The sequence below is a fragment of the Narcine bancroftii genome, chromosome 1 (assembly GCF_036971445.1).
Source record: "Narcine bancroftii isolate sNarBan1 chromosome 1, sNarBan1.hap1, whole genome shotgun sequence".
In the NCBI taxonomy this organism is placed as follows: domain Eukaryota; kingdom Metazoa; phylum Chordata; class Chondrichthyes; order Torpediniformes; family Narcinidae; genus Narcine; species Narcine bancroftii.
Window position 1 is genome coordinate 338,772,004 of NC_091469.1, and position 27,625 is coordinate 338,799,628.

The 27,625-nt window shown below is 38.0% G+C and overlaps 1 protein-coding gene across 2 annotated transcripts; it reads left to right on the top strand.

Annotated features, from left to right (window-relative positions):
- The first annotated feature begins 2,237 nt into the window (after nucleotides 1–2,237).
- Nucleotides 2,238–22,133, top strand: irf4a (interferon regulatory factor 4a). 2 transcript variants are annotated; one of them, XM_069909596.1, is made up of 10 exons: nucleotides 2,238–2,288; nucleotides 8,671–8,755; nucleotides 12,789–12,991; nucleotides 14,492–14,678; nucleotides 14,882–14,955; nucleotides 15,057–15,192; nucleotides 15,966–16,073; nucleotides 17,727–18,089; nucleotides 19,434–19,549; nucleotides 21,463–22,133. In XM_069909596.1, exons 3-10 carry the CDS (start codon nucleotides 12,797–12,799, stop codon nucleotides 21,601–21,603), a joined length of 1,320 nt encoding a protein of 439 aa, XP_069765697.1. In that variant the 5' UTR covers nucleotides 2,238–2,288; nucleotides 8,671–8,755; nucleotides 12,789–12,796; the 3' UTR covers nucleotides 21,604–22,133. The 2 variants fall into 2 exon arrangements, with proteins under 2 accessions (XP_069765697.1, XP_069765687.1); XM_069909586.1 differs by lacking the exons at nucleotides 2,238–2,288; nucleotides 8,671–8,755 and adding an exon at nucleotides 12,293–12,400.
- Nucleotides 22,134–27,625: the final 5,492 nt, after the last annotated feature.

Here is a 27,625-nt window from a genome sequence, read left to right on the forward strand (position 1 = left end):
GACTGGCTCCATCAGCACATGCTTATTACACTGCTCATCACCAAACACCCCTTCACCACCCCTTCCCCATGCCCCATCATGTAACCACTCAGCCACATTCAATGTTCCAGTTTCAACAAGGCATTTTTGATAGAAGTGAATCACAGAATGGAAGAATATTCCTGGATGCATGAGACTCTGAGAAAGATCAGTTTCTGGTTCAGTCAGGGAATCCGATGGGGAGCAGGGAGGTTTACGTGCATAGCAGCCCTAGAAAATTGCTTAAAATGCCAGACATTGAGTCAATGGTACTTTGGACAAGTCATATGTTTTTCTTGAAATTGAATTGCTTTCAAATTTCCACTTCTCTCCCAAGTAATTAACATGAGAGTGCTGGCAGGTTCTCAGTTGTGACCTTTTTTATGAATGGCCACAGGAGGCACTCACTCCAAAAAAGGGGCATAGTGGAAAACTAACATGAACAGTTGCCATGTCAACCCACATCCAATGCAAGCAGTATGACATAATGCTTGCCTCAGATTCAGTCAGGAGAAATTGTCAGGAGTTCCCAAGATCACTGATGTACACGCAAGGAGACTTGGAGACAGAAGGTTAGGATGTGTCCTTTCGTTCTACCATTCACCTTTTCTCGGGATTTTAAAGGCCTAGCTTAAAGGTACAATGCTGTCCCTTAATCTTGTGCTGAATTTATTTGGGGCAATGTAGGAGGCTTTGAAGAAATAGATCAGAGTGGGCAGATAGATCAGAGTAGGAGAGGGACAAAGGTAACGGGGTGATCAAAGTGACATTTGCAAACTTAATGCAGCTGTTGTGCAAAGGAGTCACTCAATCTGTGATCTCTCCAATGTTGAGGAGACAAAGAGGGATGGGAAGTTGGACCATTTCAGAAATCTGCTGGGTGCATTTTTCATGATGAGTCAAGTACATCAGGATGGCATTAATGTTATCAAAATGGAAGCAGGTTCCGCAATATAAACTGCCCTCCCCCCATCATAGTAGCACCATTTCTCCTAAATTTGGTTTTAGTTGGCAGTGATCATAATTAGAAGACCTTCGGTGTTGGTCTTCGTCACATGAAAACATCTTCTCCACATCTACCCATCAATTTTTTAAAAAATCATCTCCATTCTCTTCAGATACTCCTCACCCTTTTTTCTCCAACGTCTTTATCATTGAAATGTGGCTACACTGAACAATTCCAAAAAAGGCAAGGCACAAATAATTGTTTAATTGTGGTTTTACAGTGGTCTGTCCGATCAGGGAAGGAATGGTCAATGCTTACTGAAGGGAGGCTCTCTCTCTTATGGATAAGCCCTAAATCTTAATATTCCATCTTCTAATTACCAGACCGATTTGGAGAAATTGCTAAGGAAAGTGAAACTTACTTTCTATATAATATATCAGATTAAAGCATTGTCTTGATCATACCACTTGCAAGAAAGGCACATTTGTAGTGAAACAGTAAATGGTATTCAGAAAGTAGAGTCTACTTTCCCTGACATGGTTTAGTGTTTCATTCCACTGTGATTGCTCGCAGTTCTATTAAAAGTAGTATCTCAGACTGTGATTATTGTTTAATTTTGATATTTTGATCAAAAGCATATCTCAAAATTTCGTATACTTTAAACACAGTTACTTGGAAACTTAATCATGTGTTCCTAAATATATATGAATATAATCATTGCCTGATTAAATAATAAAATTATTAACAGCTCAAACATTTAAAACTATTTGACTCAGCGTTTTCTACAAGCCTTCAGCAACAGTGGGCAATAGAATATTTACGGGAAAGGGAACGAGGGAATGCAGAAACTTTTAAAGATGTTCGTCATGACTTGCTAGTTTATGCAAAATATCAGATCCTTATGTATAGAAATTGAGACTCATTGAGGAGGTGAGGGAAATTCTGGGTGTTTTCTATCACACTGTGATTTACCCCAACCAAGCATCAGTGAATTTACTTAATTAGGACTGAAGAACTCTACTTGTATCAAAAAGTACAATATTTGCCTCAAGCCTTGATTCTGGCCCACAGAATATCCTTCCTGTTAATATGTCAGACAAGAGTAACCATGCATACTAAACAGATTATATTTTACCAAGTAAACATACGTGTGAAATATAAGATGAAATTGTTCCTTTTATTATATCAGCTGCCAACAGATTCTATAGCTGCTTGAGTGAGCAGATTAAAAACTATAAAAGCTAAAGCATACTTCAACACTTTTCAATGTGGAGTCTGGATCGCAGCCATACACGCACACACTTTGTGTGATTGTCTTGCAAAAGTAAGTTTGCAGCTTCTCAGTATTTCTAGTTGCTTGTTACAGATAAATATTGCTGCAGAAGAAAGGGAACAATAATGGTGAAACTAAAAGTCCCAGAGCAAGTACGTTGGGGCACTAAAATGTTGTTAGTATTTCACTTCACTTGGATCCATCTTTGTTTTAAAGTACAAAATGATGTTTATGCTTTTTATCAAGACTCTTACAGATTACTGTCAGTTATGCAGTATACTGTGTTTTAGAGGACCATGGGGAAAGAGTAATATTGTTAGCAATTGCGTTCAAGTCTAACATACACATTTATCAAATGACATTGAAATGCTCAATTTTGTACCAGTTCTATTCATGGAAAGTACAACACCATAACACCTTTTGGAACTTGACTTCCAACTACAAAACTACTGAAATTATTTTGTTCTTGTTGTCGCAGATTATATATATTTTGTTTTGGAGGGCAATAGAGCAATATAAAATCACTTTATCTTGTGTACAGTATTATTTAATTTAAGACTAAAAAAAAATCAGTTAAAGGTTGCACACAATCTGTTGGAGAAACACAGCAGGTTAAACAGAATCAGTGAGAGAATAAAGAAAGGCCAACCAATGATGAAGGGGTCTGGCTCACACTGTTGATTATTCTTTCTTCTCCCACTGATGGTGCTCAAACCACTGAGTTCCTCTTGTGCTACTCTAGCTTCTGCAGTCCCTTGTGCGTCTTCGGCTAAATGTTGTTAATCTTAAATGATAGCCTGTGAGTTGTGATGATTGGGGTGAGGTGTGGTGAGAAAAATAATGGCAGTGCTGCCAGAGCTGCTGCACCAGACTGGTGCGGAACCGTGGAGAGCTACGAGAAAGACACAGCACTCTTTTCCTGGGTCCTACCATCTAGTCTAACTATTGACAGCTCTGTACAGGCTTTAAATGACCTGTTAAAGGAGCTGATGGTAGTTTATTTTAAAATCCTACCACTGCAAGATCTGGGCCCATGATGGTGGCACCTATGTTTGGCAGCAGCCTCAAGGGGTTGGAGACTTCAGGGGAGCAGTGAACTAGTGCAGTGCACCTTAAAACAAGGAGAAGTAGAGGAGACAACCCTATGGAATGTTGTCCATGGTGAAAGACCAGTGATGGACTCTGCAGCTTAAGAACATGCAGGCAGTGTCTTTTGATGACTCGTCAAGGAACCCTTGCAGGCTGCGGGCTGTTGACGACTACGGTCAAGGAATACACACTAAGCTATGGGCCGCTAGAAACTGGCTCAAGACTACCTGAAAAGGTACCAGCTATCAGAACCAGGATGCGAGAAGGTACCGAGGGTGCTGAGGGCTTCCTTATCATGTTGGAGATTTGGACCTGGAGCTTTGGTTGCCGATGGTCGGAACTGGCATCTGTGTGGCTTCGGAGACCCCACGGACACTCAGCGACTCTGGGGGACTCTCTTTTGCTTCTCTTTCTCTGACTCTAAGAGACGCCAAGCAATTTCTGCTGATTGCAAAATGGTCTGTCTTCAAATTTTGTGTAATAATACACGTTTTACTACATGACAATAAAGGAATCTTGAAATCTGTACTGCCTGTGTGACCAATATTTGCAAATGACTGTAACTGTGAGCATACATCACCTACAAAACTTGTCATGAAGATCTTAAATGAACTCAAATATAAATACATGTTCCAACACAGAAGGTATCTTATCTCAAATGTATTTGAATTGCTGAGTAATTTGTGGTTTTTAATTGACTATTAATGATTATTTTTCTTAATTAAATAAATCAGCGCAAAGCCACAGACATAGGATTTAGGATCACACGGAACAGGAGGAGCTACCACAATGCCTTAAATTTTGTTTGTCCTTTCAAATATATATTACCAATGAATTTGTATGCCTTGTCCTGTTTATGCCAACTTTAACTGGTAAAAAAAAGTCATTCCCCTTCTGACGTAAATGAAATGGATAAGAATATAAAATCTGTTTGAAAATCAAAACTTCTGAGAGCACTGTTGAAGATGCTGAATTGCCATCAGGTGCCATCCCTCTCCTCTCTCAAAAGCATTGAATCATGGCAGTACATCAAGTGCAGTACACATCAGTATTCATTATCTGGTATGTGTCCGAAGTGAAAAATATGTGTGTAGTGTGACATTATGTATAAACCTTAATGTCAAAGATAAATAAAATTAGTTTATTCACATCTTAACACAAACTCTTGCTCATTCTTCAGCACTTGGAGAACCAGTAGCCAATTAATCAATAGTACTCATTTCATTCTTTTTCACTTGCTTCGAATTCTTTTCTTGAAGATATAATTAATGTTACCACTTGCAGATCAGAATAAAATAACGTTTTTACTGCCTGTATGTAGAAACTTAAGGAACACTCTTCTTGTCACCAAAGCTCCTGGTGAAAACAAGTCAAACAGTTGGCCACTTAAATAATATGAAGGTATCATTTATCATGAATGACTCCCTGAGGTGATCTTGTACAGTATTCACAATGACACAAAAAGATTATTGCCTTTAATCACAGTACGAATAAGGAAGAGAAAATGCTGGTACAAATATTTACTACCTACACTAGGAAAATAAATCTATATGGGTTTTTTTCTTACCCTTCCATTTTTGAATTCAGTTTACACGCCTACATTATGCTAACAAGTTATTTAGCAATTATTTATTGTGCCTTACAAAGGAGTCACCTAGAAATGGATGTGATATTCAGTCACTTTCTGTGTATCTCCATGATACCTGACACTGGCTTTGGCTAATATTGATATCATACAATGAAAACTTAAAATTCAATAAATCCAAGTCTTCAAGGCAATTAATGAGCCAACTTAACGATAAACTTTGTTTTTAAAAAGGTTGTTCTGGAAGCTTAAAGAAATGTAAATACACTGACCACCTGATTAGTGATCTGAATGTCACTTTATGTTATATTATCAACAATCATATCGATGTACTGCATTCTATTAAGCAGCCTGCAGCTGACGTCGACATTTACCCCTCCATAAATCTTCATCCGCGAAGCCAAGCCAAAGAAGAAGAAAAAAGAAGATATATAGTATATTTTGCTAATGCTAAAATCATTTTAAAAAAACTATACGGCATGCAACTATAATATTTGCACTAGTGTTAACTCATCAATATGAACATAAAACAGAGATTAGGAAGAACTTCTTTAGCCAGAGCGTCGTGGATCTGTGGAACTCACTGCAGCATACAGCAGTGGAAGCCAGATCACTGGGAGTATTTAAACAAGAAATAGACAAGTATCTCATTTGTGAGGGCATCAAGGGATATGGAGAGGAAGGCCGGAGATTGGAATTAGTGTAGAGTACCTTAGTGTAGATTAATGGAACGGACTCGATGGGCCTAGTGGCTTGCTTCGTTCGGTTCCTTTGTCTTGTGATCTTGTAATAATTCAGTTAATATAGCAGTGCCATTTTGTTGTTGTTGTTGCTGCAATCAGTCACAGTTAGTGCTTAATGTAACCAGATTGGGTGTCAAATGAATTTTGACTTCTAAGTGAATGATAGAAAAAACTAACATTTTTACCTTACACCTCATATTAACATTTAACCAATTTTCATGTCACTCAATTTCAACTTGCAAAAGCAAGAGGAGTCTTTAGAAATAATATGGCTGGAAGTGAGAAATAAACTTGGAGAATTATGATATTTTGATTTTTACATTCTTTCTTTCTTCTTTTCTTTGGCTTGGCTTCGCGGACGAAGATTTATGGAGGGGGTAAAAAGTCCACGTCAGCTGCAGGCTCGTTTGTGGCTGACAAGTCCGATGCGGGACAGGCAGACACGATTGCAGCGGTTGCAGGGGAAAATTGGTTGGTTGGGGTTGGGTGTTGGGTTTTTCCTCCTTTGCCTTTTGTCAGTGAGGTGGGCTCTGCGGTCTTCTTCAAAGGAGGTTTTTACATTAATATTTATCTAATTGGGACACTGATATTTTAATGATGAATCTGTGATTATATTCATGGCATTAATAAACTGTATTAAATGTAATCAAATTAGGTAGGGTGAATGATGAAAACAAAATTTCTAAAATCCACCTCCACCCCATGGTAAAAGAATGAACGCCTTGAGGCCTTCTGCAACTAATTGGGTTGGGGTTCATGGCAAGCATGAAAAAAATAACCTTAATTCTTATTTATAACATGGAATTTATTTTTAACTTGTGTTAAAAAGCAGGAACTGAATTGAAATGCGTGACATTAAATACCATTGAATGTTCATGAAACAGTCACAATTTTTGCCTTACTGCAGTGAATAGCTGACGCGCTGTTCGCCCATCACCATCTCCCGGGTGCGTCGCTTAACAGCGACAGCGATCAATCAGTTGACGTTAATTGGACAATAACGTTGCGACTCCTGACCCGCTCCTCGAGTCGCTATTGGAACGTGTGCCAGAAGCGTGTTCCTACTGGTGCGTTTGGAGCCAGCTGGTGCATGCTGCTGTGGGGTTTCCCTCCAAAATAAGTGGTCATCACGAAGGCGTGGTTGCCAATCCCCGGAGCTTCTGGGCTCAATTTGGCTTGACTTCATACCAGTGTGGTTTCTTTATATGCCGCCCAAATCTCCGAGGACCTCGAAATCAAGGCTGCTGGTAGACGCTGTGTGCGGAGCAGCCCCTACTCTCTTGTTGGACTCGTAGTCACAACGCGCTATCTCATTCAGCTCGATGCGTGGTTGTATCAAAAGCACATTAACGGTTTAATGATCTTGAAATAAAATCCAAGTTATTTCGTTTTAATGTTATTTCTGTATCGCGGGAATATAAGATATAAACAGATTATTTGTAAAACTCAGCATGCGAAGTATGTGGTCGTCTTGTGAGGGTTCCGATGTTTGACTGCTTCCCTGCTCTTTACTGTGTATTTATTTGCCAGTCAGTACTGGACGCAGGGTTGTTAATGAGATTAGAGCTCAGGATTCCAGGTCCAGATTTAGTCCTTTCCCTGAGGAGTGACAATTCTCCCTGAGAAGTTGCATTTACGCAATCTTATTATCAATTTGCTGTTTTATTATTTTTCTAAGAATGTTACTACAATTATTCATTTGACCCGTTTACACTCTTAATTTTCAAAAATTATGGGCTTCTTCCAATCATTCCTTCTACTAAAATACACCAGGTCACGCCTCCCTCTATTAAAATACAGCTATCATTTCAATACCAATTTTGTAAGTATATTGGAACGTATTTGTCACAGTCTTTCTCAGAAATAGCTGCACTCCCTAATTCTAAGCAGACTTCATGCGTTGAAAATATACTTCAAATTTATGAATGCAGTAGTTCAAAAATACAGTGGACAGAAGTCCCAGCCCTGATCCCCATCACCATTCTTTGTGTTCTGCCTGTCTGAATATAATCACGACATTAAATATATACGATTTCCCTGTTTTTTTTCTTTACTGCCACCTTGTTATTTTGCTGCTTCTCCCCGACTTCATTTGTTGTGAACTCTGTTAACAATTTAAATGTATATATTAATTACTAAAATATAAAAAAAAACGAGAATATTGTATTGAATTATTTTCAAAAGATATCAAAATATTTTATAATTTCTGGTAACTACTATTATTTACACTTACTTTAAGAAAATCTTTGACCATTAATTTCATTCCCGCTTCTGTCATTGACAATGTCTAGTTTGGGGATGTGCCTTATCTCTTTATGTCGTTGCCACCTTGACATTTAATATTTTATTTTATAGATCAGCAACAATGTTTCCACTATGTCTTCCTTAGCTTATTAAATACATGTCATGGTTTTCCCTTTGCACATGGGTGTGGTAACCCATTCAATATTGAAAATATTGCATAAACATTTTAATACAAAAGAATGCGTAACATGGGTTAACATGCGTGCCAATTGATTCTTAATGAATTTTGGAATACACAAATAATGAATTCTGTAAGATACACCCCGATCAAATGGTAGCCACCTGCATACATCCAAGTCCAATATGATAAACCTCTGGTTAGATTCCATTCATCTACATCAGTAGATATTACTAGGTATTAAAATGCGAAGATATTGCAGACCGTACAAGTTCCAAGTGTTAAAGTCTTAAACACACACACACACATACACATGCATGCATGCATGAGATACTTTAACTACAGTTTTAATTTGTATGGGTAAACTTCTGAAAAGGACAAACGCGGTGGCGATTTATGAGAACGGTGACTAACGTGACCATAAATTCAAAGAACGATGAGCAATGTTTTTTTTAAGAAATACCCTTTTCGATGAGACAAGTATAACCTTTAAAAATTAACATTTTGCACACTGATAGTCATTCACCCGCAAATGTAGATCTAATGCGAAGATTTAATTCTTATGCATTCCTGATTTTAAAAATTCTTGTACAGCTAATCCCGCCAGAAGAAACTGTGACAAGAAAGACGCCGGGGAGTTTGTCTGCAATGACAATATGAAGCAACACTGCTGCCAGTGGTAAGTTTTTTTTTAAAAAAACGATCTCACCTGTTTTAATAGTGATGGGTTATTTACAAAATCATCCACCGCGTCCAATGTTACATTATATGGTTTTGGTTTATGCAAGGATTAATGCCTGGCAATTAATCCAAGATGCAGTGAAAGACCCCAAGGGAAATAATCTAATATTTGTTGTCAGGTTGTTTTGAAGCGTTTTCCTCTTTTCTAAATTCTAATTTGACCTGAGCAAACTGAACTAGAAAAAAATACGTGTTAGAAGTAATTAATATACTTAAAAACTAGAACAAACACGGACACGCGCATGTATTTTTTAATCTCAGATTTTAATGCAACTCTCCAGCATTCTATGCAAACTTCATAAAAGCGGTTAAACAATCTAAATATTTTGAGAAATTAACCCCTGGAAGCCTTTTCCTGCCTTCCATTGATCTAACGCGAGAAATAGCCTCGGTGGCTTGTGGAGCCCAGCGACAAAACCCAGAACACCAAAGCAAAAGCGAGGTTACGGGACTGGAAAAAAAAATGATGCTTAAAATAGGCCACCCGTGTTATTTTAGAGAGAAATGCCAGGTGTGTTTATTTGCACGGCATTATCTTTTCCTGTTTTTGTCTGTACTTTTTTGTGATGTCACTTCGGGAATTATTGTTACAAAGGTGGGCGCCCAAACCTTCGCTCTTGTTCGCAATAACAATGGAAAATAATTATTTATAAAATGCCGTTAACATTCAGCAGGTCAGCAGTACCTGTGAAAAGAAAAACACAGTTAACGTCGTGGGTCGAAGACCCTTCGACAGAACTGTTCTAATGAAGGGTCTTGGACCTGAAACCTAACCCTTGTTTCTCTTTTCTCCACCCCTCCCCACCCCCCCGTAGATCCTTCTCCAGCATTCTTAATTTTCCAGCATCCGCATTTTTAAAAAAAAATTCAGTCAGAACTTAAAAAACAAGGTAAACAGGTATCTTCCAGATTATTCTCCTCTTGTATCTATTTTAATGTTCCTATCAGGAAAATGTCTGTTCTGTACAACAATCCTCCTATTCACCCACTACCAGTTCTGTCACCCTCTGCAATCAGACCATTGCACTTTATCAATGGGTGCAAAAGTGTTCTCATTTTATCAGAATACAAGTAAATTCGGACAGCAGAGAGAGAGAGAGTGAGAGAGAGAGAGAGAGAGAGAGAGAGTGAGAGAGAGAGTGCCTCACATATTTACAGTGATTTTTTTTATGAATGGAAAGATGTCGAACAATAATAATTTTGTAATGTTTTGCCTCTTGTGGATTTATCATGTTATCTGTCAATCTGTACCGAGAAACAGATTAGCATTTTGAAAGGCTGATATGTTTCTAAGTACCATTTAGTGACATTCAATGGAACCATGAGAAAGTGAGGGCTTTTTCAGAACTCCCACTCTAACCACTTTTGATAACCAATTCGTCTCTTTATGTAACTTGGATCCCTTAGTCACTTAGGATTTTGGAAGTTGCGTATATAATAGCGCTATTAGGAGATTTTGGAGGTGTATATCGTGCTCACCAGTCTCAACAAGTGTAAGTGTACTCATAGGAATCTAAGGAGTAATTATAATTAATTAAGGAAGACGTGCTGATTTCGATTGGTTTTTGTATTCCCAATTGAATGCCTAAAGGTAATAACATGGACGATGTGCATTCTCAGGCTGCATTCTTCACCCATCTTAAATAGGTCACATTTTTTTAACGTTCATTTTATTTTTTAAAACATGCAATATTTTTGCATATTTAATATATAATTAAGGAATCCATATCCATATATAATCTATATCTGGAACAAATAAAGTGATATTATCCGTTGGGACAACTTGTCAATTCAATGTAGTCCATGATTTCAAACAAAATGCCACGTTTCCCAAAAGTGTACCATCTCATAACCTACTCTCCAAATTTTGCATGGGGAATGAATGGACGGGCGACATTCCATTGAAACCCAGGCCATCCAACATATTAGTTGAACCTGTGAATGAGACGCCCAGATAACCAGAGCGGAGGAAATGACATAGATATTGTGGAATTTGTATCTCTCCTTACCTTCCAATCCCGCTCGCCACCCACTCCATACTTAAATAAGGAAACACGTCTCCCACCCCCCCCCCTCCCACCCCTACAATAAAATGGTAAGCATGTGGCAGACGAAAAGTAACCTGCAAACATCTAAAACCAGCAATACATAAAACGATGATGGAAACAAAACATTTATTAAAAATCCATGCTTGGAATTTCTAACGTTAAATACGTTATTCCCTGTAATTCATTTGAGAAACCAACATTCGTGTTAATTCTATATGCCCAGCTTGTATTCTTCCAAAGACCAACTGGAGATTGAATGGAAATGATACAGTATGGCCATTCCGGACGTTTTGTTCAGTTTTGGGGGGGGGGGGGGGGGGGGTGCAAATGATTTTGTCTACGTTTTGCGGAGTGTGACATTAATAAATGCATTCTTGAAGAGGTGCCCAGGAGATGGCGGTACTAAATTAGTAATATGCGATTGAAAACCAATAGACAAATTATTCACGGTCATTGCGTCGTTCTTTCATGTAAATGGACGTCTTGAATGCCAAGCAGAAGCAATTTATATATTGGCTTGAAACTATTAAACTTCACACTCAAGTGCCAAAAGAACTCCGTGGGTAAATAGGGGCTGATTAAAATATTTTTCCACAATTTTCTTCTCATATATTTTCTCGCCCGCTTTCCACCCCTTTTCCTGCCGGGACATGGATGCATGTCCAGGTATATTTCGCTTTAAGTGACCACCATTGACACCATCATTGGAACATAGCTTGAGGTGGGGACCATTACAGGTGAATCTGTCAAGAGATCCATCCTGAGACAGGAATGTCCCTGTCTAATTTCCCTCTCCAAATCCTTACGGCATCATTATTATACCCTGACTGACAGTTGCTAACTTCAGGCTCGGGAACCGACCTAGTGTCATCCAAACTCTCGCGTTCAGCTAAACCATCCATAACTACATCAGCAATAATTGATATTGAGCTGAAGAAAATGATTTGCAGATTCTATCCTACACGAGCGAAGTAAGAAATGTGCAATGACGGAGGAGATAAATAACTTTGAGAAAATAAAATCAGAAAGATTTCAGAATTGTTGAAGGCACTGACTGATTGTTTTCAATCGTTTCCCTTCGATGGAGGGGGGGGGGGGAATGAATGAAATCACGTTTTGTCTGAATGTCAGGCAAACAAAATTCAAAGTCTGTGCGACGCCGCCTCCCTCCAGCTTTGCGTCCCAAGGAAGTGTTTTCACCAGTTGATTTTCCATTCTCCGTTCAGATTAATTTACCATTTATCATCTGCTCTGATCTACATGTCTCGACGCTAATTTGTCAAGTCTTCTGATAAACAAGCACGTTTGGTAAAAGTTTCGTACTTTGAATTGGGGTCCGTCGCTGGGTTTTTTCCCCCCTTCCGACACTTCTGCAAAAACAGAGGTCAGGGTGTGATTGACACTCAGCGACAGCCCCGCCTTCCGGGCTTTGCATATAAGGGAACGTTCCTTTCACATCAAGTGCCCAGTGGATCTGTTACATCGTAACTTCTCATTAAACGTGAAACATTTAGAAGTTAGACATCACGCGTAAGGTAAGAGGGCCGGTACTTGAGCTTGTCACTTTGCTGGCAACTTGATTTGAATCATTATAGACTTTCATTATCAGACATTAGATGACTCAGTCACCAACTGTAAACGCTGATTGTTTGTTAAACATCTCAGTGAGATGGTATTTGTGTGTAATAGCTGCATATTTCAATTATGATTCAACTTTTAGTGCAGGATTGGTGTGAAAATGCTTCTTGTTGGTGAATGCTTCCCACAGCCCAAGTGATTTGCGAAGCTCTGCACACCGGAGACAAATTGTCCCACAGCCGGACCCCCCATCCCGGAGCCCCGAATCTTTATCCCATCCTTTCGGTCGCGGGCATCTTTTCTTTGCTCTCCCTTTCACACACGCACACACATTGCTTTCAACAGAAATTAACATGGATTCAGACTGCAACATGGCTCCAGTAACTTCCGGAAACGGCAAACTTCGCCAATGGTTGATCGACCAGATTGACAGTGGTAAATATCCCGGGCTGGTCTGGGAGAACGAAGACAAGACCATTTTCCGGATTCCCTGGAAACACGCCGGCAAACAGGATTACAACCGCGACGAGGACGCTGCGCTGTTCAAGGTAGGGGCATGAAGTCTCACCTCACTGGGACTCGTGGTTCTTCGATTGCTGAGCTGGTGACGAGTGTTCGGTCCTGGGGCGGGGGAGGTGTTAATTTCCTCTTTCGTTTCATTTAGATTCCGAATTGCCTTGTCGTATATTTTGGCTTCAGAACCTTTCCCCTTTTCAATTCATGATCGCTTTGCGGGATCCAAATCCCAACAACCGCAGGCTGGAGTGTTTCCCGTCCGCTCCCTCACCGCTTGGGAGATGCTGACAGGACCTGTGTCCTCCCGAGCTCGCCTGGTTGTTGGTATTGCCTGCATTTAAAAAAAAAGTTTTATCCTTGGGGAACTTGCACATTGCAGTATCACACATCTCGGAATGATTTGAGGACGAGAGGTTCACAGGCACTAAAGATGTTGAAATTCTCGTAAATGAGTTTTTCCCATCGAGCCTGTCACTCGCGTGGTGCACCGCATGAGGCGATGGAGATGTTGGGCAGTGGGACAGTCTCCCGCATGTGATCACCACCTACACTCTAGAGCTACCAACGCTAGAGGACATGCATGACAGCTCCACCACCCGTTGCTTTCTATTACGCTGCGACATGCACCGCGGTGTCTGTATTTCAGGAAAACTAATTTTCGTGTAGGAGTGCATGAATAATTGTGGTCCTGTTGTGGTACATTTGAACAGCAACACCGTTAGCGTTTGCTTTGTTTCAGGGAAATTGCATCATTGATTGCCAAGAAATTGTTTAATTTCTTGTTGCTAGCCAGTCAATATAAAGGATCTCACTGATTTGACTCACTGTACATACCCATAACTCATGATGAGTTTCTTGTAAAGAGGATGGCAGGAGAGATAGTTAGTTTTCAGAGAAGTATCTAAGATATCATGGTGAAAAATGTGCATTCATGCATGCATGGTACATATGAATAGAGTTTTATTATTATAATAATCAGATGATTTTTTTGGGAAATGTTTGCTTTCAGTAAAATAGTTATGCTTCACTGTGATTTTGCTCGAAGTACACTGATAGTTTGACTCATGTTAAATGACATATGATAGTGAATCAGAATATGTACTTTCCCTCAGTCGTTTTCTGTGTGGTGATTTTGGGTAGATTCATTTCATGTTGAAAGCAACAATGTTGTTTTAAAAATAACAATGCCCTTTTAATCTCACGTAATATTGTAGACAAAAATAATATAACCGATTATTTAATTTGGAGCGATTAACTGGTAGTGTTTAAATATAAATATTTTCTTGTAGAAAATAGGACAGTGAAAGGAATCATTTTCAATGAGCATTTACATTGTACAACTTTAAAAAAAAAACATATTCATGGTCCTTATGGGTTTGGGATCCTACATTAAATGTTCTAATGGGAATAAAATGTATAAGATTTGACTTGCTTCTTATTTTTTGTGTACATCTACATTCACATGTTACATAGAGTCTGGAATAAATATTGGGGATTTGCTGAACTTGTTGCGAAATGCTTTTTTCCCCTAGGCCTGGGCACTTTTCAAAGGCAAATTTCGTGAAGGAATTGACAAACCAGATCCACCAACATGGAAGACAAGATTACGATGTGCCTTGAATAAGAGCAACGATTTTGACGAATTAGTTGACCGTAGTCAACTTGATATTTCAGACCCATATAAAGTGTACAAAATTATACCAGAGGGGGCCAAAAAAGGTATACAATCACTCTAACTGATTAATTCATTTGTAAACCATTTAATTGGGGTAGAACAGGGAGGGTAACAATTAAATGGAGAATGAATCATAATAACTACTGATGAGATGGCATCCATGATCATGGTAGATTAAAGTAATCTTTAAATGGATACACATTCAACAAATCACACTCACAATATCATCACATCTTTTTATTGTAAGGAGGATCAAAGCAAGTAAGCATGGAAGATCAACAGATATTAGTTAACCATCATTCTTACCCAACATATCCTCCGGTAAGTTAGACCCCAGAGTTGCTGCATTTTAGCTGGCAGTGAATGTCACAATTCCCAATGTATTGAAGTGAAAAACAATTAGTATTTTCTTTTTGCTTCAGCTGTCAAACTACATAGTTCCACATGAACGCAGCTGGAGAGAATTTGAACAGCCACATCCAGAACTCTCCTATCAATGCTCACCAGTGCCATTTGCTCCACGAAATCACCACTGGCAGGGACCTGGTTGTGAAAATGGTAAGATTTCTCACATAATGGTGTGCGTAGTGAAAGACAGTCAATTCCATGAAGCATTCGTTGAAAGAAAAAACTGTGTCTTCCCTTATGGAATAACCTGGATATTACTAATCCTAAACGCAGAAGATAGTTGCAGTCTAAGAGCAATACCATTCATTCAACACCACAAAGGAAAGTTCATACTGGGACAATCTAATGAAACTTTGCTTCTAAATTATTTTCTAAAGATATACTTCACTGAATTCATGCAATATTCCAGTCTCAGTTTTATTTTTAATATGCACAAAGAAGAAAAGGAGAGGGGAAGTAAGGCTTAGGTTTGGGGATAACCTGTGATTTAAGTATCTAACAATGGTTCTGCAGCCTGCAAAAAGTTGCCATGGGTTGCCGGTACCATCTTGTTTGCCTGTTGACCACCTGTTATAAATTATTAATTGATGTAAATATGGTCAAATTAGGATCAAAGTTTGTGAAAATACTTCAGTAATAAAATTACACAATACTCAAAAGAACTGTGCTAAAGTATTTCAAACATTAAAACAAATAAGGATCTAATCTTGAGGTCAATTGTATTGTTAACAAATCAAAGGCCTGTCAAAACATTGCAGTCTGATCATTTCCATCCAGGTGCTCTTACCAGATATCATTTTTAAATATGTGCATATATGGGTTTTGCATTTTCTTAACAAATTATTAAGGGTGATCATGTCATGCTCTAAATATGTAACATTAGTTTTAAACCAGCACATCATTTCACTTTGTTCTCTTTGCAGGTTATCAGGTAACTGGGTCATTTTATGCTTGTGCAGCTGCTGAGTCACAAGCACCTGGTATTCCCATTGAAGCTAGTATGAGATCTGGCGAGGCACTGGCCCTGACAGGTAAGTCAACACTATGGCATTTGCAAATTAACAGTACTTCTCTATGCCTTTGTATCTTTTCAGACTCTTTATTTAACACTTTTCTAGTAACACTCTTCCAATCTCCATAAATAATCTTACCTTAACTCCTATTCAATATTGAACCAAATATTTTACTTACCATTGCAGAGCAAGTTGTTTCACATTGGATCTCAGAGTGGCCACCACACAGTTCTAACATTTTCATTATGGTTTACAAATCTATTCATCAAACTCCAAGATCAGCATTCCCGCACTTCTAGCCACTGGCTCCACCATTGGTGTTTGAGTCTTTAAATTCATTGCTTCCAACCTCTGCAATTTCATTTCTCACCTGGTCAATTTCCGTTACTCTTTCTTTTCCTCGCAGTGACATTTTAAAAAATCTTGTGTCAATATATTTGCCTTTCCGGCTCAATGGGTTACTCTCCCATAACACACCTTGGAAGTTTTACCGTATTTTCAAAGAAACAATATCTAGATTCAAATATATTTCGGTGGAATTTGATATTTAAGTAATTTAACTCATTTCTTCAGCTGTCTGTTTTACTAGTTTGGGTTGTTGATTGAAAACACTGGGATGATGTTTTCATCACCCGGGGACATTCCTTTCATATCGTATTGAATTTTGAGGGAGTTTAACTGTATATGTAGCATGCTTAATCCCACACAACTAAACACTTCTAATAGATATCTGACTGGCTTCTTGCTTTTCTTCTTATTACATAGATTCCTTAATTCTCTATTATGATTCACATGTAATTAATTGCATTTAATTTTGGCCATTGTTAATTTTAAATATGGATCAGCATTGTCAGACAAATGACAACATAGCCACTGACCTTATGTCCACTGTTAAATCTAGCCATGCGTCCAACCATACAGTGGATGGCAGACTCTTCAGTTGGGTGCAGAAAAAGGGATGAAGGATTTCTAAATTGGACAACTGTGGCCCCTGATCCTGCCTGGTATTTCTAAGACTACATTTCAGCCATCTCCAGTCCCCTGACTACCCCTCCCTTCCCCAACCTTGGCCATATATTTGGCCTGAAGAACAAAAACATAGAAGATAAAAGAAGGGAACAATAACTTAATTCCTGAATGAAGACAAGAAATTGAAAATTCAATAAAAGCATCAAGATGTTATTAAACTCGTGCTGTGAATAAACAGCTCATTTAAAAATGAGGGGAAAGAAGAAAAAGGAAGAATGAAAATTTAAAGAGCAAAATACAAGATGAACATAAGGAAGACAAAATGATGTCTGAACCTGCCAAATATAACTACGGAATTGGAAGTCCAAATTTGGACTCCTTGAATCACAACTGTAGTCTTAACCCTGCTCATCTCCAAGATTGACTATGCTGGTATATTACATGTTACCAAGACATTCTCAATTCCAGAACGTGAGTTCAATGTTATGAACTCAGAAAATCTACTTGCCACCACCTGACCTTAAAGAAGCTGCATATTTATGTTTACTGATTGATTCAGTAAGTTTGTGTGGAAAGAATATTTGGACCTGACAATGGAATAGCCCAAACATCTTGCAATTCCATTTTTATTTACTGAGAATTATGTCAATGACTTTTAGCTTGCTGATATACTGAAAACGACAATTTGATTTGCTTTTACAGACTGTCGACTACAAATTTGTTTGTATTATCGAGATACCCTGGTGAGAGATGTGACAACTACAAGCCCTGAAGGTTGTAGAATAGCTCATGTCCATGATGATAAGCCATTTGCAGCTAACAACATAGATCAGGTGCTGTTTCCTTATCCAGACAGCAATGCACAGCGCAAGGGCATTGAGAAGCTTCTCAGCCACTTGGAAAAGGGAGTCCTGTTGTGGATGACACCTGATGGTCTCTATGCCAAACGATTGTGCCAGAGCAGAATTTACTGGGAAGGACCTTTAGCACCAAACAGTGACAAGCCCAACAAGCTGGAGAGAGACCAAATAACAAAACTGTTTGACACACAACAGTTTCTCATAGGTATTTTAAAAAAAATTTTTGTTAATCTTGTATATATTTTCATTATATGCCTTAAAATACAGACAGTATTTTAAAAATTGGTTTATTTTTGAAGCTCATTCAAAAAGCTTAGTTAACTGAGGCCATGTTGACACCACCAAGTGAGGCACATTTAGTGTTGCAGTTAGCGCAATGCTGTTACAGTGCGGGTGACCAGGGTTCTAATCTGGCATTGTCTGTAAGGAGTTTGTACATTCTCTCTGTATCTGCATGGGTTTCCTCTGCATGCTCTGGTTTCCTGCCACCCTTCAAAAGATATGGGGGTTGTAGGTTGATTGAGGTATTTGGGCTGCACAAATTCATGGGACTGCCTGTTACCATGCTGTGTGTCGAAATTAAATTAAAAATTAATGATATCATTATCGAATCTCTCTAACCTGAAATGCAAGGTATTCAATTTGCATTTAGAATAAAATAATTGACGATTACTTTCTGAGATTGGTTATTGACTGGATTATATTTAAGTGTTAAAAAAAAAAAGCCAAAATGCTGGAGGAACTCAGCTGCTTTATTCTGCATCTAGGATCTTTTTGACAAAGATATATTGCCAACATTTTGAGCCTGAGTCCTTTTTCAAGGAAAAAATGAGAAAAGGCAGAAGCAGGATATATCAGAAAGTCTCAGAATTCAAACAATTGGGGAGGAATCCAGACTAACAAAAGGTGTTAATTGGAATTGTTAAGGAACTAGGTGGAATTTATCATTTCTGAGAAAAATGAGACAGGGAATGGAGAGGCGACAGGGGAAGCAAGGGGGTGGGGGCGGTGGGAGTGGGGGAGAGAGGAATTTTAAACCAAAGCCTGAGAAGTCAGTATTAATGCCATCCAACTTGAGGGTGCTCAGTCAGAAGATGAGGTTGTGTTCCTCTAATCTGGCAGTACATTAAACCATGGACAGACATGATGGCAAGGGAGAGGGATGGAGAATTGAAATGGATGGCCACTGGGAGATCCACATTATTGTGGCAGACAGAGTGGAGGTGCTCAACAAGGCGATCTCCCAGTCTGCATCTAGTCTCTCCAAAGTAGAGAAGACTACAGCAGGAGCACCGGATACACCGGATCCATGCAGATTCACAAGTGAAATGTTGCTTCACTTGGAAGGACTGTTTGAGGCCCTGAATGTTGCTTGAGGGAAGAGGTGTGGGTGCAAGTGGAGCATCCCCTGTGATGTACTATTTTGGGGAAAAAAGCATAGAGATATTTCAGAATTATTATTTGAACAGCCAGGTTTTTTTTTTAATTATAAGTTTGAATCAAATTGGATGAATTGTAAATACATCTTTTGTTTTAATGTTGCCTTCAGAGCTGCAAAGCTGTGCACATCATGGGCGTACATTTATGCCAAGATACCAAATTGTGCTTTGTTTTGGAGAGGAATTTCCAGATCCACAAAGATCACGAAAACTTATCACAGCACATGTAAGTTCACAATAACTGTATAGTGTGAGAAAAGAACATGCATTTAAACTTCTATATCCTGAATGATTGTGGGATGAGAAGCAAAATGCAAATAAACTGTATGTACTCCATTCTCAATGAGAGTTTGTAACTGATAAGCAGTTAATTTGCAATCATTATTTTTTATTTTTCTTTTAATTTATTTAAAATGAGTTTGTTCTTTTTACTATGTGGCTGCTCATCACATTGTGGTCATCCTGCCTCCCAGAAGAATAGTCCCTCAGTTCCATTCTCCTTCTCTTTATTTCTCAATTGTGTTGAAATTATTTTTGCATTCCCATTGACCCAGACAAAAGGATACTTTACAGTAGGCAACAAACCCACCAGAGTAGGTTAGGAAAACTGAAACAGCTGGTAGAAACCCACACATCACATGGAGATCATAGAAGTTGCATCTGGACAACATCTGAGGTCAGGATCAATCCCAAGTCCCTGAAGCTGTCATGCAACAATACTAAATGTCACCTAATATTTTGATTATGTCACCGAGTTCCAACAGAGTTTGCAAATGAAAATGCAAAGTAATGTAAGCAATATCAATGTCAGATAATCAATCATGGATGGAATTTCCATGGTTATCACCATAGATGAAAGATGCAAGTCAAAGCTTCAAATGGGAGCAGGGATAAATTGATGCAGCTGTGGGGAACCTTATCCACTAGCAAAGCACATTGAAAATTGGTGCTTGAAATGCTCATTGATCGAAAAATAATGGGCAAATTTCTGTTTTGATCATCACAGTTTTCTAACATGTGCTGCTAGTTAATAAAACTTCCCACTGAGAGACTTGCAAGATTACTCTTTGTAGAAGATATTGATATTCAAATATTGATGCATCCATGTGGTATTAATTTCTCCATTACTTTAATGGAAATCTTAAGTCATTCCTATTACTAAAAATGGTTGCATATTTTGTGGAAGTATAAATAGAAAATTCTGGAAATACTCAGCAGGTCAAGATGTATTTTTATGTCATAGCATAAGATGTGGCATGCTCCTCCAGCCCAACAATTCTGCTCTGCAAAATTACATCCCTGTGACCAATTAACCTACTAACCCTGTATATCTTTGGAACATGGGATGCACCTGAAAGAAACCCACACAGTCATGGGAAGAACATTTAAGGTCCTTACAGGTGGCTCCGGATTTGAATCCGGGTTGCTGTCGCGATAGAGTTTTGGACTAACTGCTGTACCTCTGTGCCGCCCCACAATTACCTGCCACATGGTGAGAACTACCTTGCAGTTTGGCCCTCTTTTGGTTTCTATTTCTTTTTTTTTAAGTATTTTTATTGTTTAAATTTTTTTTTATACAAAAAGATACAAATCAGTAAATTATATCAACCATTACATAAATAAAATAAATTGTTCCATTTAGCATAACATTCATAAGAGTACATCATAACCATTTTTCTTAATAAAGAAAGGAAATAGATATTCACATTTTATATTATAATCAATGTTTTACAATTCTCAATTGTAGAATTTAAAAAAAGGAGAAAGTAAAATAAGAAAAACAAAAATAGAGGAAAATTTAAAAAAAAACCTTAATCAAACCCCTACCTCTATACAAGGTTAACTGAAATAAGAAAAATATACATGGAATTGAGTGACGACAACCAGAGACCAGAATTTTCTGTTTCTTAGAGTAGTTCAAGATAAAGAGAAATACCTGGGCACGCAACCGAAAGGATGGGATAAAGATTCGGGGCTCGGGTGGTGGGCGGGGTGGGAGGGGGTAAGGGTTGCGGTTGTGGGAATTTCATTTAGACTTGCGATTAAAAACGTCAGTGATTGTCATGCAGTTTTGATTCAGAAGAAAATTAAAATATAGCTCCTTTAAGTAACATAAATGTACTATTTACTTCTCCCTAGATCGAGCCAGTGTTTGCCAAGCAGTTTTATTACTTCACTCAGCAGAACAGTGGGCATCTCCTTCGAGGGTTTGATATGCCCGATCACATGAATAGTGCGGAGGATTATCATAGATCTATTCGGCATTCAATCCAAGACTGAAAGTTTACAGACTAGTTGATTTTATTGTGAAATTTGAAATGACTAAGGAAACCCACAAGCCCAGCAACTTCTGCAGTTTCAATGAAGAGAATTGCCCCTTTTGCTTTCTATCACTGAAAGCATGGATACTTGGAATAACTCAGTCAGCTGTTGAAGAATACCAATGCTCTGTCCTGTCAACAACACATTGTGAGTGATGATACACTGTGACATAGACTCACAAGAGATGATTTCTGTGATAATTTTACTGTTTAGGAAGGAAAACCAATCAATTTGGCTAGTTTTTTTTTGTAGCACTTTTGTGCCAACCAATGCTGTTTTTGAAGGTAAATGTATTTATTTTGGAGCTGTGATTCTCAGGGAAGTTCATATGTTTTCATTTTTACATCTGAGATGTGGAAGACACTTCTGGGATATAATATCCCAATTTAGCATGCAATTTAAATTTCTCAGAAATGTTTCAATATATGTTTAATTTTCTAAGCTGTTAAACAGATTTTTTCTAATAAAAATAATGTTTTTAAAAAGTATATTATGAGAAGAGAATTTAACAGTTGTATATGTGTTATTCATTTAAACTCCAAGTGAGTTAAACACAATTATGGGAAAGCTTCTTAAAAAGCCAAAGAAATGGACAGTAACTCACAATTCTGATATCTGTCGCAAGAGTTCATAATAGTATATAATTAGTGGCTGGACAGTAATTAAAATTTTAACACTGGACAACTACTCCAAGACTTCCTGTTTTCATCTTAGTCAAATGACTGTTAAATCTCATGTTTACCAGCTGTCATTTAGTCACTGGGGCAATTCCAGACATGATATATATACATTTTTTTCCTTCCTGGTACACACTAGGTATTGGCAAAGTATCATATTGGAGCAGGAACCACTCTGCAACTGCATTATGCTCTGCTTATTAAATAAGCATTAAGGTGATATATACAAAATTGCATTTATTTAAGTCATAGTGTCCCAGGGCTCTTTTATTTTCATCCGCATGGATGGATTAGAATAGGTAATTCAATTCAATTAACTATGTGATCAGTCTTGTGGAGATGCATTCATTGTTGATCTTGAATTTGATGCCACAGGAGTTGATATTTCATTGCAGTACATAGGTAATCTTCACTAAACACTAGTTGATAATTCTAAAGTCAATGCTCCATTTATTACTGAACTGGTTCTGTGCAATCAGAAGATTTGTGTTTTTTTGGTTTGCTTTGATGCCAAACCTGTGATTTCAGATGGATACACTATTGGATCACTGGTAAATGATGATTATAAAATTAATTGAGAAAGAACTCCAATCAAAAGAGAAAATGAAAAATAGATAAAGGAAACTGATGCTCCAAACATTTCATGGTTAATTTTTAATTCAGGAGGGTTTATGTTAAAAGGGTATATGGTCTGGAATGGGAAAAGATATGGCTTTCTTTAGCTTATATTTACAATGCAAAGCAGTTTTACTCTATTCAAAGTAAAGAAAATGCTGTTTTCACAAAGCAATACAATTGACTACCTTTTCTTCACTTGAAGTTGTGCCTAAGTAACTAGAGTGATGGACTAATTGACTCCACCATTATTTTGAAAGGAACCCTTTTGCCATCAGAACTAACTCTGAACTTACCACAAAAATAAAACAGTGGTCGTCAAAAAGTGTAGTTGAAAAGATGAAGCTGTTCTTTTCCAAAAGGAACCCAAAATTGTCTTCAAGCTTTTTCATATTATTTAGCTGAGCCAGCCAAACGAATCAGTTTGATTGCTAAATATTACTACAATCACTTGAACAGAAGTGATAGTGATGTTCTCAACATTCAGTGAATTTTAAAAACTTAGTCTGTCTACCAAATTAGCACAAAACACTGCATCTTGAATAGGCCACCTATTTAAATATTATCACTCATGCTCAGTTCTATTTTAGGCAACAGAATGATATCTTAAGCTTCCATTAAATAAGGTTCCATTACACAAGTTAATCTGAGTGATTCATTGATTAAAAGCAATGCAAATTGTCTTTTATCATAAATTTACGCTAATATGTAAGTGATAGATTAAGATAAATGGCATGTGGATCTCTGCACTTATTTGCAGTTTAATATTTAAATTGGAAGTTAAAGAAAATAAAATTTGTGTTATAATAAAGTAATCTGACCTAATATATATGTACTGAATTTTTCAGATCTATTGGCAAGACCATATTTTTTTAAGAGAAGGTTAAGTTGCTAATGGTTGGACAAATCAATGGTGTAGTGGTTTTATATATAAATCAGAATGGTCTTTAGAAACATCACTATTTCATTATCCTTTTCACTTGAGATGTTTTTTTTTCTCTTATTATGTCACCTTCCTGATAACAAAATATGTTTAAAAAAAGCCTAAATCCTTTCCATTTATGGATGATATTTCACAAAATGGTACCTCAATTTCAACTGAAGACAAGGTCCATAGTCAATTGTGTTGCTTTATGAAAACTGTATCTTCTTTGCATTGATTGGAGTGAAATTGGTTTGCATTGTAAATATAAGAAAAATTCACATACACCGCATTAAAATCTAATTCTTTACTCTTAAAGTTGTGGTTTCTGAAAATTTAGATTTTATTTGAAATACAGAAATTGATGCGTGTAATTTTGCAACTAATTGCAGGGATTATCAAATTTAATAGAATTTCATCTAAAGATGACTTATAGGAAAAATACACATTTTCTGGAGAAGATTAATCATTTGCAAATTTTTGCCAACATTCATGTAAATATTGTCTACCCAATTGGCAGTAGAGACACATAGGCATTAATCCCCTCCCACTCCTTCATGCATCATTGCCCATTGTTCAAAAAATATGAATTAACTGTTTCCCTACCTGAAATGTTCTAATTTTTAGTAACATTATCACTTTAAAGCTAACAATATATATGCCCATTGTATATAGACACACACACACACTCACATACATCGTACAGTGACACAGATTCGAATCCGTCACTGTTTGCATGTTCTCCCTGTGTGTGCGTGGGCTTTATCCGGGGGCTCCAGTTTCTTCCCGTCCTCCAAAAAGTCCAGGGTTGTTGGTTAATTTGGGGTAATTGGACAGCATGGGTTTAAATGGCTGAATTCAACCATGCTTTAAATAAAATAATATAAAATAAACCTGTTATTTTCAAGGAATTTTTCAAAAGGGAGTGGGAAATCCTTGCTTCAAAATGGAGCAAATTTAAGAACAAAATAAAAATGAACACAGCTGGATATGGCAGATAACTAAATTAATTTGTTTTTGTCATTTTTGGTGCTGCCATTTTTTAGTGCTACTGCAAGTTAAGTTCAATGCAAGAAGCTTTGATTTAGCAAGGATGGCATAGCATATCCCACCGCACATTTAACATATCCCCCTTGTAGAGGGACTCCTAGAAATATTGATTAATGACATCAGCAAACTAGCAAGCCAAGATCATCACTTAGGTAAATCAGTACACAGTAATTCAAAGTTCAAATTTATGGTAAGAGTGCAAACTTGACATCGCCTGCAAACTTGAGATTTTTCTTTCCCTGCAGAATTAATTAATCACTTAATTAAGACTACTTAATTAGCAACAGTTGGCATAACGGTTAGTGCAGTACTGTTACAGTGCCAGTGTTCGAATCCCACACTCCCTATAAGGAGTTTGTACGTTCTCTCTGTGTCTGTGTGGGTTTTCCCCAGGGGCTCTGGTTTCCTCCCAACATTCAAAATGTACTGGGGATGGAGACTAATTGGGTGTAAATTGGTTGGCACTGACTCATGGGCTGAAATCGCCTGTTACTATTCTGTATGTAGATCTAAATTTAATTTAAATTACATACCAGCCACTAGATGCCACAGAACATTTTTGACTGAAATCATAACTTCTTTTTAATGTTTTTTTTTAATGTAGTCGCTAGGAGAAAAGTACGGAAAAGAAAAAAACAACTAAACTTGTCTGCTTCTTAGGGATGTGGAACCATAAACTTTGAGCAGAGTCCTTAGGGGGCAATAGCCAAAGTAAAAAATAATGAGAATGGCTGATGTAAACTGTTTAGTCTTCTCTGCAGTTAAACTATTTAAGTAAACTATATTTTCTAATATCTAATGAGTTGATTATTTGAAGTTCTTCAATAATATAATTTTAATAATAGTATGTTTTTAAAAAAAATTAGGACATTGGCCATTAAGAATGTTAAGATCTTCAAATACTTAATCTGCACTGAAAGATGTTACATCCAGTGTTTTTTTTAATAATTTTGTTCCATCTATCCAATTCTACAGGTGGATAATTTTGATATGATGGAAATGAAAGGATGAATTAATTTTAATGATACTATTGATCCATTGGACTAGCATTTTAAAAATACTCATCCTATAAGAAAATAGAGATGGCAATAAGTGTGTATTTATATGTGCTGCATAATTTTACAAGTGGAATCATTGGGAATTAACAAAGCTTATTATTTTCTCCAAATGTTTCCTTTTCAAAATGGAAATTTGATTGAGTCCCTGAACAAACTGAACCAATGCAATTTACGATAAAAGGTCAACCACAAATGTTATTGCAATATAGGTTACGTTTTAGCATATAGGAAAACAGGATAGAGGTTTTTGTGCCCTTTGATTACTTGCTTCTCAGAGACGATGTTTACATCATTACATGTAGGAGCCAGTGGAGGTGGGGAAACACCATCCACATCCTGTACGTACAATGCAGAGAACAGGAAGCTTCCACCATTCACAAAATTAACAGTAGTACCATCACTTTTATACCATTCTCCACATCCGACATTGACTGTAATATTTTGTAGCAGTGGTTTCTAATTTTTTTTTGATGTAGGGACTTACTTGGTTACTTTTAAAGTTTTTTTTCTTTCCCTTTACTGAGCTATAACCATTCTGCATCCTTTTAGAAACAAGTCAGCAGGGTGTTTGCTTAGGCCTGAGTACTTCTGAGTGACAACACAAATGTTAAAGACACTAAACTGAAAGGAAGAAGCTGAGTGTTTCAGAGCTTTGGAGTAACTGTTTTGAAATTGTATGCTTAAAGAGGTCCGCCTGGTCCCAGAGTCCTTAGTACCCCAGCAGGGCAGAAGTAACATCAATTTCCTGGCCTCAGTTTTGCCCCATGCTGAGCGTCTCCATGGATGCCGCTGGCTGCGGACTTTCCCACGGCTGCTAGCGCTGGTATGCTTGCTGTATGGGTGAGCTGCGACATGATTTCTCCCCCTCCCCCCCCAGAATCAGCAATAGGAGGCATGGGAAACGTAACCTGCATACTGTCCGTTTTGTGTGGTTGGCCTCATCTCATGTAATGAGTGTAATGACTCACATTCAAGGTCCAGGTATGCCAATTTGAGACGGTCGATGGTAGGCATCTCCTCCCAGCCCCCAACCTCCAAAATACAGGTTGTCTCATTGTGTTGCATTACCCTGAAAGCTCCTTTGTACGGCCATTGTTGGGTGGTTTGTGTGCTCCTCTGCAGATGAACATGCACCCACCCTGCTGCAGGTTGTCAGGTTCAAAGGAGGGTGCTGCTCTGGGTTGGGATGGTGGAACTGGAGCCAGTATCCCTAGTCTTTCCTGGAGCTTGGTCAACACCTCTGTTGGTGCGCCTCCTTGGTCGCAGGGTGCAGGCATGAACTCACCGGGCAGTTTAAGCTGTGAACTGTAAACCAGCTCAGCCGATGACACTGTTAGGTCTTCTTTGGGTGCTCTGTGGATCCCAAGCAGCACCCAGGGGAGCTCGTCTATCCACTCGGGTCCTCAGAGTCGTGCCTTCATGGCCGATTTTAGGTGCCTATGGAAACACTCCACCAGTCTGTTCGATTGGGAGAGGAACGTAATTGTTCAGTGTAGCTGGTTTTGCAGGAGCTGTGCCATCGCAGACCACATGTTTGAGGTGAAATACGCACCTCTGTCTGAAATGATATGGTTGGGGAGGCCAAACTTCGCCACCCAAGTTGTGATCAGGGTCCTGAAACATGTCTCTGTTGTCCTGTCAATGACTGGAACAGCTTC